Below are 15,655 nucleotides of genomic sequence, written 5' to 3'. Positions count from 1 at the left end.
AGAAAACTCGTTAAAACAAGTGGTGCAAATGAAAATGGAACGAAAATCGCGTTTATATATGATTTAAAAAAAAAAAAAAAAAAAAACGGAAAATCGGCGCTCGCCGGTCGCTGGCCGATCGGGCCTCCACAATGGCGGCTAGCCGATCGGCCAGCGCTTCGGCCAGCGACGAGCGATCGGCCAGCCCACGCCGATCCGCTCGCCGAAATCGCGCTCGCCGATTGCAATGGTTCGACTAGCCGATCGGCTAGCGCGACGAATCGGCTAGCCGGTCGCTAGCCGACCATTGGAGATGCTCTTAGGCCAGCCATAGGCCAGCCACTCTCTCTCCCTGCCACGTCAGCAGCACTAAAAATCCACCTGCCACATCAGATTTAGGCCAGCCGCAAAAAAAATAATTCAAAATATACTACATTTACGGAATTAAAATTACGATTAAATTACGGAATTAAATTTACGAGACATATACGAGAAAATTTATTAATTGCATTTAAAAAGGTACATAGATAAAAAAAAATTACATTTAAAAAGGTACATAATAAAGAAAAAAAACTATCGCCGTGCAATCCTCCGTGCCCACAACTCTTCAATTATATTCTTTTGGAGTTGAATATGAACATCCACTAGGCGCATGTTGGCAACCCTTGAGGCGGCCGGCTTCATCGAGAGGTACCCCACGTCGTACACTAGGGGTGGCCGTTCCGTGGCTTGGACCGGCTTCATCGTCATTGGCCCAACTAGTCAGTTGTACGCCTTCGTCTTCGACGATCATGTTGTGTAGGATAATGCAGGCGTACATTATCTGGGAAACGCATCCGACATCCCACAAACGCGTTGGACCCTTAATTGCCGCCCATCGAGACTGGAGCACACCAAATGCGCGCTCCACGTCCTTGCGTGCCGACTCCTGTCGTTCCGCAAAGTAGGCCTTCCTTTCATCACTTGTTTGCCTGATCGTCTTCACAAAGACCGGCCACCGAGGGTATATCCCATCCGCCAAGTAGTAGCCCATATCATGCCGGTTGCCGTTGGCCACAAATGAGACGGCTGGACCGACGCCCTGGCACTTCTCGTTGAAGAGGGGAGACGAGTTCAGGACGTTGAGGTCGTTGTTCGACCCGGCTACCCCAAAATACGCATGCCAGATCCACAGCCGGTAATCAGCTACGGTCTCGAGGATCAACGTGGGATTCTTTGACTTGTAGCCGGTCGTGTAGGCCCCCTTCCAGGCAGTCGGACAGTTCTTCCACTCCCAATGTATACAATCTATGCTGCCTAACATCCCGGGGAACCCATGCTTCTCCCCGTGCATCTGCATCAAATTCTGACAATCTTCGGGAGTAGGGCTTCGAAGGTACTGCTCACCGAAAACGTTTATCACGCCCCCACAGAAATTCTTCAGACATTCCAGGGTTGTCGACTCACCGATGTGGAGGTACTCATCCCACATGTCTGCCGTGTCTCCGTAGGCCAACTGCCTGATTGCCGCCGTGCACTTTTGAATAGGGGTGTGGCCGGGTCTACCAACCGCATCGTGCCTGAAGCGGAAACACAGATATCGACGCTCTAATGCGCCAACGATGCGCATAAACAACTCCCTGCGCATTCTAAAACGCCGCCGGAATATGTTGGCGGGAAACCGCGGGTTCTCTGAAAAGTAGTCGTCGTACAGCCGCTGATGTGCAGCGGCGTGATCCCGATCAATCACTGCTCGGCGGTGGATAACCCGTGGAGGGCGAGGTATCGCCTGCTGTTCCACCCTACGCATGTACCGCTCCATCTCGCGGTTCATGTAGGCATTCATAGCCTCGTTCATCATCCGTTCGTACTCCTCAGCATCCCCACCACTACCACCACTACCACCACCGCTACCACCCGCGTTACTCATCGCTCGATGATGCTCTTGTACAGAAAGTTAGAGAGAGAGAAAACTCGTTAAAACAAGTGGTGCAAATGAAAATGAAACTAAAATCGCGTTTATATAGGTTTTTTTAAAAAATTATATATATATATTCGGCGCTGGCCGATCGGGCCGCCACAATGGCGGCCAGCGCATCGGCTAGCGCCCACCAATCGGCCAGCCCACGTCGATCGGCTCGCCGGTTAGCCGCTCGCCTGCTCCAATGAATCGGCTAACCGATCGGCCAGCGCGAAGAATCGGCTAGCCGGTCGCTAGCCGATCATTTGAGATGCTCTGATGCTTTTCTGATATACTACTATCCATGCATTGAGTGCTGCAATCTTATGTTTTTTAAGTGAACATGTTTCGATATAATATGCGAGGTTTGATTATTAGTTGAATAAATATACAAGAATTTTTAAGAAACATAAGCAAGTGAAAAATTAATCCTATCAGCATATATTTTAAATTGTGAAAATGAAAGCAAATAAAAGTTAATAAAAGATGAGCTATATTTTATAGAGCTGTGATTTATGCAAAACTCAATCTTAGTATAAAATGCAGAACTTATACGGAGGTCATTATTAGTTTATTTAAGTAAGGACGACCTAAAGTGATCTAAAAATGATTTTAAATCCAAATTTTATAAAATAATTTAAAACTGATTAATAATGATCTTTCTATTTCGATTAATTATTGATATTATATTGATAAATCTCATGATTAGGATTACTTAGATCAATTTTTGTATTAGTCACTTTCCATACTTTATATACTCTTATTAATTTATAAAAATGTAAGTGATTAAAACTTAATGGATAATGTGGTTTATGGGCGTGATTCGTTGCTAACTTTTCATAAGTTGCCAACTTGCTAACTCATCAATGCAATGCATTAAAAACGTTAACACTATGATACTGAAATGTCGACATAAACTTAAGTTGATATTTTCATACACTATGTTGACATTGATATTTAAATGTCAACGCAATTTATTAAAATGTCAACACAAATATGTGTTGACATTTTAATGTGATCGTGTTGATATTTTTAATATATTACGTTGATGAGTTAACAAATTAGCAATTTAAGAAAAGTTAGCATTTTAACGCATCATATGATCTACTCCATCCGTTCTATAATAATAGAGTCATTTTACCATTTTAGTATGTTCCATAGTAATATAGTCATTTCTCTTTTTAGTAAAAGTCAATACATTTTTTTACACCTGCTTTACTCTCTCTTACTTTTTTTCTCTCTTCATCTCTCTACCTTTTTCATTTTCCACTTTATTCTTCCTTTACTTAACTCACCTAACATAATTTTTCTTAATCTCCGTACCGAAAAGAAACGTCTGCATTATTATGGAATGAACGGAGTACTCTACTATACTAGTATTAAAAAGCAATAAAAAATTAAAAACTTTATGCGCGTGCAAAAAGAGGAAGTGTTTGAATCTCGTGGTCGCACATTCTATGACAAATCCCTCATTTTATTGTGTAGATTTTCTTCCACTAGACCTCTGTCAGTCCATGCCTGCTGCCCAGCAATGGCCATCATAACTGAGGAGCCACAATCACCGCCGCAGCTCCGCCACCGCAAATCCAATCCAAAACCACCCAACCCCGCCTCGCCGCCCTCCACATCACCACCATCCAAATCCGCAGAAACCACCGTGAACCCATTTCACTTCTGGTTCTACTTCACCCTCCTCGTCTCCCTAATCACCCTCTCCTGCGTCCTCATCTCCTCCTCCCTCTCCCATCAAGACCCCAAGGCCTGGTTCCTCAGCCTCCCCCCACTCCTCCGCCGCCACTACTCCAATGGCCGAACCCTCAAGGTCCAAACAGCCCTCAATCACCCCCAAGTTGAAGTCTTTTCCATCCAGCAAGGCTCAATCGACGCAGAAAGCCGCGTCCTCATCGTCCACGGCGCAGGTTGTAGCTCCTTCTCTTTTCAAGATGTTGTTAGGGAGTTAGGCAGTAGGAAGAATGTGCGCGCTGTAGCGATTGATCTCCCGGGATCCGGTTTCTCGGATAAATCGGTTGTTGTGATGGAGGAGAGTTTAGGTGGGAGTGATCCTTTTAGCAAGATGTGGGATGTGTATCAGGAGATTAGGGAAAAAGGTTTATTTTGGGGATTTGATCAGCTTGTTGAGCAAGGGTATGTGGAGAATGAGGTGAAGGTTGTGAAGAGGGAGAGAGTTAAACCTATAGAATTGGGGAGTGAAGAAATGGGGAGAGTTTTAGGGCAAGTGGTGGATTCGATGGACCTGGCTCCTGTGGATTTGGTGTTGCACGATTCGGCCTTAGGGCTGAGTGCCAACTGGATATCCGAGAACCGGGGATTGATTAGGAGTGTGGTGGTTCTTGATGGTGCTCATAGTGGGATGGCGTTGCCTCTTTGGGCTGTGGGAGTACCTGTGGTGAGGGAGATTGTGTTGGGATTTAGGTCTGTGTTCGAGATGGTTCTTGGAAAGTGTTGTGTGAAGTCAGTTGTTGCAGCCGAGGCTGAGGCGCATAGGATTCTGTTGAAGGGGAGGGATGGGGCAAGTGCTGTGGTTGGGATGGGGAAGAAGCTGAATTGTAGCTTTGATTTGTCTGAATGGAGTAGTCGGGATAGTGTTAGAGGACTGCCATTCCAAGTGATTTGGTCTGGTGGCTGGTCTGATGAATGGACCTCTGAGGGGCGGCAAATGGCTGATGCTCTTCTTCAGGCTAAATTTGTCACTCATTCTGGCGGGCGATGGATGCAGGTGGGAGATTATTATCACTGTGCCTTCTCATACTAATTGTTGCATACCTCTTATGACAGTTTTTGTGGTGTTTTAAACTGGTGCCTTTTGTTTCATGGATTCTTAGACGTATGCACAAGTTTGTTGTTTAAGGCGCTTCTGATCCCGTCATGTTTTTGAAGCTGAGAGTCTTCCTTTACTTTAGCTCTAATTTTCACCATATTTGAACATTGTGTTGGCATGAAAAGATGCTGATTTTCCTATAATCACTGTAACATGTGCTTCGTCGACATTTGATAAAATGCCACTGCATGAGAACCAAAAAGATCCAGCCAGTTATGTGCATAGGCTTGAAACCTTATCATTTAGATGTATCCTTTCAGCAATCATATAATATCTGACTATTAAATTCCCTTAGTTGCGTTTAGTCATCTGGACTTGGACTTTCCAATGCTTCCTTATATAGATTATCTCTCCCACTACCTCTGCAAGAGCATATGATTGTTCCTATTATCATCTTCTTTTTCTCTACTGCTACAATATTTCTGTTGCTATCAATGATTCGAATTTTATTGTATTACACCCTTTCTAAATTCCAAAAACACAGTGAATAATGATTTCATAATCGGATTTCGACAGTCACTTAGGGGGCATTTATTGATGGATTGATTAATTTACAACTTGTTTGATAATCCAATCCGTCATAGACTCAAATCATATTCATATGTTTCATATCACACTACATAACCACCTTCTTTGTGGCTTGCTCTCTGACTGCGTTTATCCTTGTTTGATACAAATGAAGCTCGAACTAGGGGCTATTATATTACCTTCCCTTTAGATTTAATTGGTAGTCATGTATCTACCTTGATTAACTCTTCCTTGCTTGGATTTTGCGTATCATCCTTTTGATCATATGTTGCTTCGCATTTCTACTTATATGATTTAGTCGAACTATTAGAATGCATTTCAAAATGTACTTGAGACACGTTTTGATGTTGATCTCGTGTACTGTAGCATTGTTGCTCAATGGCCATATATATGAACATTTAGCAGCTTCGAATTTTGTTGGAGTATGAACCCCAGTTCTTCTATGCCATCTCTTGACATTGCAGCTGTTTTATTTGGTATTTGTGTTGATTGCTGATGATATTTCAGTTTTGACCAAAAACTGTGTGATGTTATAGGAACATAATTCAGAGGAGGTAGCAGAGAACATCTACGAGTTTGTGTCCTCGTTACCAAAACCATCCAGAGAAGTCGTACAAGAAACGATCCCTAATCATTCCCAGGACAAGTATACTGATAAAAGCAACCACCAACACGACCAAGGCCACGGGCACGGTCACAGCCACCATGGTCATGGACACGGGCTCGGCCACCACGAGCATGCTGGTTACATGGATTCATATGGTATGGGGCATGGATATGGCATGTGATTTCATTTTGTTGGTCTCGTTCATGCTCCCCCAATAGTGGCATTTTGGACAGAATGATCTTTGTAGCATTAGTGTTTGTTGTAATTTTAGCAAAATTGGCCTATAAATTATTCATTTTCTTGTTTTATACATTTTGCATCTTTTTTGTGGGTCTCAACCTCCATTGTGTATCAGTCATTGTGAATTTGTCCCTACTTTTGTTTTGTATTTTGTTGTTTTGTTTGAGTTGAGGGAAGAGAAGAGACTACTTCATCCTAGTAGAATATTTTTAAAAGTTAATGGTATTTATATAGTACAAAAGTATTTATTTTGCCTTTTAAAGCAAACATATAAGTTCCTTTTTAGGTATTTTATACAATATGTACGTAGTTTGATAGTACCTTCTGATGTAACTTTATCTTTATTTATATTTATATTTATATTTATATTCATAGACAATATTCATTTTCAAATGAAGGTTCATTGACATATATTTTTTGTATTTACTTTTAAATGAACATTTAGTGAGACAATTGTGTGAAACAAATCACTAGTAATTAGCTATTTTCATATGTGGGCTGTGGCGTAATATTCATACTTTATCAATCTTAGTAGCTCTTATCAAAATCAAAATGTATATGTAATTGTTACGTTTAAATTGTTATCCAAAAATTTCAGAATATGAAAAAATATACTCGTACATAAAGTACTATAAAAGACTAAATGATACTGTTATCAAGGTATAATCTTCTTTTACATTAAAACCATTGTTCTATGTTTTATAAATTACTTGGGCCTCTAGATTACATTACCCATACAAATCAAGATACTGATATTGATGAGCATTACAGAAACATTGCAAATTATTTATTAACTATTTTCCCTTTGAACAAAAAATAAAATAAAAACCGAACAATTTCCCCTCGAGAAAATGAAAAAAGAAATCAAACAATTAAATTGACCATCGTTTTCAGGCAAGATATTAATATCTAACAGAAAAGTAAATGGTCCAATCCAAATACCTCAAGAGGGACAAAATATTAGTATGACATTTTTTTCAATTTTGTCCTTTAATACTTTCTCTTAGTTGATAATGAGTTGTATGTACGCAAATATTATGGAGTAGCAATTCACCAAGATAAAAAAAATTGTTATTTGCTTAGTAAGTGTATATATTTTGATGGAGTATGTAGAATTTGGTTAAAAAAAAAAGAAAAGAAACTACATGGATTTTGCAGAGGTGATATGAGAAAAGTTGTTTGTTGGCATTTATTAGTCATAATTAATTGTGTGGTGGCCTGCCTCTATAAATATAACCGAATTAGAGCCAACAAAAATATGGGTAAAATGAATCAAATAAAATTAACTAACACCAAATGTAACGCAATTTGGTTTTCATCATGAATCATGAAGTGACTTAGTAATTGAACAATGAATTTTGTCACGCAAAATGAAATTCACAAACTCATGAAATGAGTAGTTTATGTAAAAATAATACTAATATATTTACTCAAATTTATGGAAGTTGGAAAAAGTCAATAACTGTATGAACACGTTTTGAATAGATTGAGCTATCATATTCTGTGAGATATTGTGTCAATATTATAGTGCTCCTTATAAGTAATAAAAAACGTTGAGTGGTGGTTATTGAAACACGCAAAATCATAGCAATAGACATAATATAACAATATAAGAAAACATTTTGAACCTTCCATAAATATTAAAATATAAAGAATTCAACGGTATATCTACATATATACATTAAAATAATTACTTTAGCTCGAATAAATATGTTAATTAATAGGTTAATTAATGTAGAAGGTAGTTGTGATTAGGTATGGGCCAAATTTATAATAAGATCATCGATCCTACCTGTACTTGCGGCCTATTATTTTATAACTTTATGCTATGTACAATTTAAATATTGTAAAAATTCAAACAAAAATCACACGGATCTTTTCCCTTTTAAAAAAAATCATTTAACAGTAGAGATTAATAATTACTACTACAATTAATTCTCAGTTAGCTAGTTAGTTCCCATATTCTTGAGTTACAACTCAAATAACCACACACACAAACATTAATTGGTGACCGAACTTCGATTTATTAATTGGATGAAAAATATTTTATCAATTGAAATATGATTATTGTTTTCTACAAAAGTCAGTACTCTATTGAACATGCTCTTTCTTCGTACTTGAATTACTAATTAGTTTCAAACTTTACTTTGCAAATCCTCTCAATGTATATAATATGTTCTTCGTCGCCAATGATATATATTGAATAAGATTTTCTCAAGTTACTTGTATGTAGTTGTATATATTTTCTTTTGAAGAATGAAGTTATGCATCATTACTCAAGTTTATACTATTTCTTTCAATTCTTAGTATGACTTGGGAGCCAGTAGAGACTAATATTTGATCGGACTAATAGAACTCAAATTTAATTGCAATTAGAATCTTTCAAAATGGACAAATTCATGACCATATATATTAAAATGTCCCAATTTTTAACAATTTAAAAAAAACGCCCAAACGTTTGACTCCCTCCGTCCGCGAATAGGAGTCTCGTTTTTTCCATTTTAGTCCGTCCGCGAATAAGAGTCCCGGTTCACTTTTACCATAAATGGTAATAGGGTCTCACCTTCCATTAACTCATTCAACTCACATTTCATTTAAAACTAATATATACAAGTGGGCTCTCTATTCCACTAACTTTTTTCCACCCACTTTTCTTAACATTTCTTAAAACCCGTGCCACCCATGAATGAGACTCCTAATGGCGGACGGAGGGAGTAGCACCCAATCTCTTACAATGAAAATATCTCAAATCCATTTTTCCGAGTCCAAACCCTAAAAATCCACGAAATATATACCAACAATATATATTGTAATTAATTAATCTTACATGACATGCACATTTTGGTAGCTTAGTAAAAATTAGACGCATAATATTTAGTTTATTTATTAAAAAAAAGTAGTTGAGACATTATTGTACAGCATTCCCCTTTATACTATAACTTCAAATTGTAATAACTATTAGAAGTCAAACAGTAGTCATTACACAATTCGACACAATCGACACGCACGCGCACTTTTATCAATTTGATGTTACTAATGCTATCGTAAACGTATGAATCAAGAGATGAAAACGTGGTCGCGCTTCTGAATTCCTATCTCTATAAATACATACACATTTCAATTCGACTTCATTCATTCATAGTCCATAGAGAGAGAGATGTTGAAAGGCATGGTGGAGACGGTGAGGGGGAAAAATGGGGAAGAGAAGAAGAAGATAAAAGGAAGAGTAGTGTTGATGAAGAAGAATGTTCTCGATTTCAACGATTTAGGAGCATCTCTTCTCGATCGTCTTCACGAATTGGTCGGTAAAACTGTTACTCTTCATCTCATCAGCTCCCTCCATTCTCACTCTTCAGGTCCTCTCTCTCTCTCTCTCTCATGTTTAATTGTATGTATATATTTAATAGTATTTGGTTGTTTGTATATCGGTGTTTATGCATGACTTTTCTTTATGGTGATGTGTGGGTGAAATTTAGTTAGTAGTGCTAACTTTGATTGTGGAATATGGAGTATGTTTTTGGCTTGTATCAATATGTCCAAACATATATAGATCATATGCTTGTATTTTTCTCTTTATATAAGAGTCGAATCAAATACAAATTTAGCTTTCTAACTAGGATTTTAAGATGGGCTGTTTTATGAATAAGTTTGGGTGGACAAGAATTTATTTTATGTACTATCTAAATGTGTGAAGAAAAAATTTCAAAGTAAAAAAAAAAAAGTTGTTGTGTGCGTATTTAATGTATTTAAATGCATTAAAAATACTACTCTCCCTCTAGCTTGATTTGTCGCATTCATCACATCTCCAAATTTCCAATTAATGCCGTTTACGTGTATATGTGTATGATATTAGTATTTATGATTGTAAAAATAATGTAAATTGAAAGAGAAGTTAACATGAATTAACTTTCACGATATACCAAAAAATAACAGGTAATAAGAGAAAATAAACTCTACTTTATATTTATCGAAATTCCCCCTTGAATACATACAATTAAACTAACTAAAAAGGTTAGGCTTAATTTAATTAAACAAAATTAATTTCCCATCAAATAGCAATTAATTTCCCAGCAAACAATAATGAGTCGTGCATGAACCAATCACCCAAAACCAAAAAGTTGAAACACCACGTAGTAATACCTAACACGAATATTTAATTTAATCAAGATCAAGTTTAAATTATGTGATTTTGACTAGAGTAGTTGCCGAATCAATTCTCACGGAATCGATAACAACTAATTAATGGTAAAATATAGTTAGACGTCCTAGCTGGGATGTTTTAATAGTCTCTTACTACATTTAATTAAAGATTAAAAAATAGCCACGTGATAGATAACTTATTGTTTGTTTGTGTCATATATATAGTATAGTGAATAGTGAGATCAATATTTTATCCCAATACAGAATATTTATTTCCTAATGGAGATATGCCTGCCTTTTATTTTTCTAAAAAAACTTAGGAAGATCATCATAATTTTCCATGCTTAACGTGTATACGTCAAAATTTGATGGTCCTTCTCAGCTTTGATCAATGACTTATTGAGATATACTCCTAGATTTTGATAGTTTCTCTTAATTTATAAAGGCAGGTGGGTCCGTCCAATTTTAAACTTAGATACAGTTTAGTTGACTATAGTATAGATATAGTACTATTAACATTCGTCCTTCACAATATGAGCCCCCATTATCATATCCAATTTATCTTTTACTAGTAAATAGAGATTACATTCATCTAATTTACTAAACTTATATCTTATTATAAAAACAAGTTAGACTCTCATAAAAATTCCACTAAATTGGTACACTGCCATTCACTCATTATTAGTACTATTCCCTCAATTCCATCATAAATGAGGCCATCATAAATGAGACGTATTTCTTTTTGGATAGTCCCACTAAATTAATATGGTTTTCTACGTGATTTTTTATTACACTTGTCTCGAACATAAAAAGTGGTCTAAAATTAGACATTTTGTCTGGACTGGGTTATGAAATATAACAAACAAAAGTATAAAGTTTGTGATTTTTTTGACTAATTTTAAAGTTCTTGAGAAATACCAAATTGGGGAGTGATCAATTGCTAACTATCATTTAATTGCTAACTACAACTAATTTAAGGGCATAAGATTTTAGAAAACGTGTGGTCTACAATTTGCCACATGTAATTTTCGTTTTTTATTAATTAAATAGAAAAAGATAAAAAAAAACTCCAAATTAGGGTTTTGGATGAAAATGTCAATATAGTGTTCCGAAAATATCAACACAATGCTTTGAGAATGTCAACACAATGCTTTAAGAATGTTAACCCATTGCTTATATTGACATTCTACATGTATTATATTGACATATTTTATATAGTTTGTTGACATTTCTGCTTGTACGAAAAGATTAAAAATTTTCGAATTTGTTTTCAAATTTTGACGTCGGAACATATGCATGTATGATATCGTTGGAATCCTTATGAAATTATCTTTAATTTGATATATGTTATATGAATTTTAAGTTTTGGGATTTCTTTTAAAAGTTAGTTATAACTAAACATGTAGTTAATTGACATTAATACCCCTATTGATATTTTTTGGAATTAATCTTATGGCATTATTGACGTTTTTCGCTGATCGTATTAACATTTAGGATTAATGATCTAAGCCCTTAATTTAAATATCTAATGACTATTATTAAGTTATGAGTTAACAATATAACACTCCCTATACCAAATTTTGCTAAAGTTGATGGTTTTAGAGACCAATATTCCTTTTATTCATTTAAAAAGTCAACATTACAACACTATTTTCATAAATTGGGTTTGATTAAAAAATTTAATAAAAAAAATGTGAAATGCATGTGCATGTCTAAACCAACATATAATATAAATATCTGGCTTGGGTCCTATGAATATATGATGAAAATTAAAATGAAAAATCCACAGAGTTGTAGTATAAGCTGATGATGAAATGAAAATGCAGGAAACAAGCTGAAGGGGAAGGTGGGAAAAGGAGCAGAGCTAGAAAGATGGATCACAACAATCACATCTCTGACACCAGAAGATTCAGCATACGACGTCACATTCGACTACGAAGAAGACATCGGAATCCCGGGCGCATTCCTCATCACCAACTCCCACCACACCGAATTCTTCCTCAAAACCCTAACCCTCGAGGCCGTCCCCGGCCACGAACACGCCCCCATCCACTTCGTCTGCAACTCCTGGGTCTACCCTTCCCACAAGTACGACTCCGCCCGCGTCTTCTTCGCCAATCAGCCCTATCTCCCCTCGCAAACCCCGCCCCCGCTCGTGCCGTACCGAGAGGAGGAGCTCGCTATCCTGCGTGGAGGTGGAGATGGGACCCGCGAGTTGCGGGAGTGGGATAGAGTGTATGACTATGCTTATTATAATGATTTGGCGGATCCGGATAGCGGCCAGGATTCTGCCCGGCCCGTTCTTGGCGGATCCTCGCGATATCCGTATCCGCGTAGAGGGAGAACGGGAAGGCCTCCTACTAAAACAGGTGATCACTTATGCTAGTAATTACTATCCCATATTTTGAATTGATTTATATTTGCAATTAAATATGTGATCATTGTTTTATATTGATAAAAAACAATTAAGCTGGAGTAATTGATAGAAAACAGTTCATTCGGTCTCATTGTGACATTGTGATACATTTTGACTTAAATGTCAATTTTCGATTAAAACAATATATTAGGGTTAAGGATTTACCGTAAAATTGGCTTTTAGGTGATCTCCCCCGATTGCGATTACTTGGATGCTACATAGGAAAATTGAAGCATTTAAGTTGATGACTCGGATGCCACATAGGCAAAAATTGGCTTGATCGAACGTCCGTTGACAAAATATATTGTACTATCAATTATGTCAACTAGAACCTTTTTGAGCCAACATGAAACAATGATGAAACTTTTTGTATGAATCGTGTAAGTATTTGGGACGATGGAGTTAGTCTTTGTGATGTGCAGATCCCAATACGGAGAGTAGGATACCATTGCTTATGAGCTTGAACATCTACGTTCCAAGAGACGAGCGTTTTGGGCATCTGAAGCTGTCTGATTTTCTTGGTTATGGCCTCAAATCTATCTTCCAGTTCCTTCTGCCTGAGTTTACGGACTTGTGTGCCAGCCTCAGCAACGAGTTCGAGAGTTTTGAAGACGCTCTTGAAATCTATGAGGGAGGCTTCAAGCTGCCAGAGGGGCCTCTGCTCAAGAACCTATATGATAATGTCCCTTTGGAGCTGCTCAAGCAGATTCTTCCTAGAGATGATGAGGGCCTCTTCAAGTATCCGGTGCCCGATATCATCAAAGGTACCTTCCTATCACATTCACCAACCACTGCCAGAGTCTGTTGATTGACTAGTGACAAAATGTTGTTGCAGAGGACAAGACTGCGTGGAGAACTGATGAAGAGTTTGCACGAGAGATGGTAGCAGGGATGAACCCTGTCATAATTAGTCGTCTGCAGGTATGTTCGGATCCCATCAATGCCTCTGTAGGTCTTAATTTTGATGTTTGTTGTATCAACATGTGAACTTTGTAGGAGTTTCCTCCCAAGAGCAATCTTGACCCTCAACTTTACGGGAACCAGAGTAGTATGATAACGTGGGATCATATCAAGAATGGAGTGGACGGGCTCACACTTGAAAAGGTGTGGATGGTTGTATCAATTTATGGTAGCAGGGAAGATGCCATGTCTGACATGCAATGATTCTGACTGAATTGCAGGTGTTGGAGAAGAATCGGTTGTTCATACTGAGCCATCACGACTCGTTGATGCCGTATCTGAGGAGGATCAACAGCACCACCACGAAAATGTACGCCACGAGGACTCTACTTTTCTTGCAAAACGATGGGAGTTTGAGGCCTTTGGCGATTGAGCTCAGCCTCCCACATCCTGATGGGGATGAGCACGGAGCCGTGAGTCAGGTGTATACTCCTGCTCAAGACGGTATTGAGGGTTCGATTTGGCAGCTGGCTAAGGCCTATGTTGGAGTTAGTGATTCGGGAGTTCATCAGCTCATCAGCCATTGGTAACTTAAGCTACCAAAAAACAGTGCTTCATTTTCTTATGATATATCAATTGTGATTATTAAATTCTAATCGAGTTTTATTTGACTGGTATTTGCATATGGTTTATCTGCAGGTTGCATACACATGCTGTGATAGAGCCAGTGGTGATTGCAACAAATAGACAACTGAGCGTGATGCACCCCATTCATAAGCTTTTGTATCCTCACTTCCGCTCCACGATGAACATCAATGCTTTCGCGCGACAAATCTTGATCAACGCCGGAGGAATTCTTGAGGCAACTGTCTTCCCTGCTCGATACGCCATGGAGTTGTCTTCCTTTATCTACAAGGACTGGAATTTCCCCGATCAGGCACTCCCAGCTGATCTACTCAAGAGGTAGTAGTGATCAAACACCTTCATTGATATGTTTCGTGTTTCCATTTAATGTGTATCTTGTGTCTTAAACTCTACAGAGGCATGGCTGTGGAGGATCCAGACTCCCCGCACGGGATCCGCCTTGTGATGGAGGACTATCCATACGCGGTAGATGGCCTCCAAATCTGGTCCGCCATAAACACGTGGGTCGATGACTACTGTAACCTGTACTATCCATCAGACGAGGCTGTGGTGGACGACACAGAGCTACAATCATGGTGGAAGGAGCTCCGGGAGGAAGGGCATGGCGACAAGAAGGACGCGCCATGGTGGCCCAAAATGCAGACGCGCAAAGACCTCATCGACAGCTGCACCATCATAATATGGATAGCATCAGCGTTGCACGCGGCGCTCAACTTCGGGCAGTACGCGTACGGCGGGTACATGCCCAACCGTCCCACTGTGAGCCGGCAGTTCATGCCCGAGCCTGGCAGCGAGGACTACGAGTTGCTGAAGACAGACCCCGACAGGGTGTTCTTCAAGACCATCACCGCAAGGCTGCAGACGCTGCTGGGCGTTGCGCTGATTGAGCTCCTGTCGAGGCATTCCTCGGATGAGTTATATCTCGGGCAGAGGGACACCCCGGTGTGGACCAAGGATGCGGAGGCGCTGGCGGCGTTTGAGAGGTTTGGGAAGGAGTTGGGTGGGGTGGAGAGGAAGATCATGGAGATGAATGGAGATGAGAAGTGGAAGAATAGAGTTGGGCCTACGAAGCTGCCTTACACGTTGATGTATCCTACGAGTGAAGAGGGAATGACTGGTAGAGGGATTCCTAATAGTACCTCTATTTGAAGTCTTTTATTTCACTCATGGAGTTCTAGGCTTTCTTCTCGCTCATAGTTGTGAGTTGTTAAATAAATGGATTGTAGATTGTGTAGGGATTTGTGTGACGTAACTTTGTTCTTGTCACGTATTGCTATGAATAATAATTTGCTCAAGAAAAGTACTATAACAATGATGATGGGAGAGTGAAATTTCTTCAAATTTTCGAATGTTGGTGGTTTGTTTATCTATTGGTTTCCTGTGGAGATCCATTCAAGCAGGTTTTCTCCCACAGTGTGAGTG

General features: G+C 38.8%; 2 protein-coding genes across 2 annotated transcripts; both read left to right on the top strand.

The window, feature by feature from the left end:
- Positions 1-3,348: 3,348 nt before the first annotated feature.
- On the top strand, positions 3,349-6,230 carry AXR4 (alpha/beta-Hydrolases superfamily protein). The gene is made up of 2 exons (XM_048094335.2): positions 3,349-4,655; positions 5,822-6,230. Exons 1-2 carry the CDS (start codon positions 3,450-3,452, stop codon positions 6,071-6,073), a joined length of 1,458 nt encoding a protein of 485 aa, XP_047950292.2. The 5' UTR covers positions 3,349-3,449; the 3' UTR covers positions 6,074-6,230.
- A 2,876-nt stretch (positions 6,231-9,106) lies between these two features.
- LOC125197298 (putative linoleate 9S-lipoxygenase 5) lies at positions 9,107-15,545 on the top strand. The gene is made up of 8 exons (XM_048096025.2): positions 9,107-9,488; positions 12,099-12,641; positions 13,111-13,452; positions 13,524-13,609; positions 13,685-13,792; positions 13,870-14,174; positions 14,288-14,551; positions 14,629-15,545. Exons 1-8 carry the CDS (start codon positions 9,290-9,292, stop codon positions 15,380-15,382), a joined length of 2,601 nt encoding a protein of 866 aa, XP_047951982.1. The 5' UTR covers positions 9,107-9,289; the 3' UTR covers positions 15,383-15,545.
- Positions 15,546-15,655: the final 110 nt, after the last annotated feature.

Source organism: Salvia hispanica, chromosome 4 (genome assembly GCF_029641045.1).
Source record: "Salvia hispanica isolate PSC_SH4W2 chromosome 4, Shi_PSC_v1, whole genome shotgun sequence".
In the NCBI taxonomy this organism is placed as follows: Eukaryota; Viridiplantae; Streptophyta; class Magnoliopsida; order Lamiales; family Lamiaceae; genus Salvia; species Salvia hispanica.
The sequence above is the reverse complement of the archived record's forward strand: the minus strand, read 5'-3'. Positions and strand labels throughout refer to the sequence as shown.

Coding starts and splice junctions, on each gene's coding strand:
- LOC125197298 (XM_048096025.2), top strand. CDS start 9,290: ATGTTGAAAGGCATGGTGGAGACGGTGAGGGGGAAAAATGGGGAAGAG. Junction 13,610..13,684: donor TCATAATTAGTCGTCTGCAG/GTATGTTCGGAT, acceptor TGAACTTTGTAG/GAGTTTCCTCCCAAGAGCAA. Junction 13,793..13,869: donor ACGGGCTCACACTTGAAAAG/GTGTGGATGGTT, acceptor ACTGAATTGCAG/GTGTTGGAGAAGAATCGGTT.
- AXR4 (XM_048094335.2), top strand. CDS start 3,450: ATGGCCATCATAACTGAGGAGCCACAATCACCGCCGCAGCTCCGCCAC. Junction 4,656..5,821: donor CTGGCGGGCGATGGATGCAG/GTGGGAGATTAT, acceptor GTGATGTTATAG/GAACATAATTCAGAGGAGGT.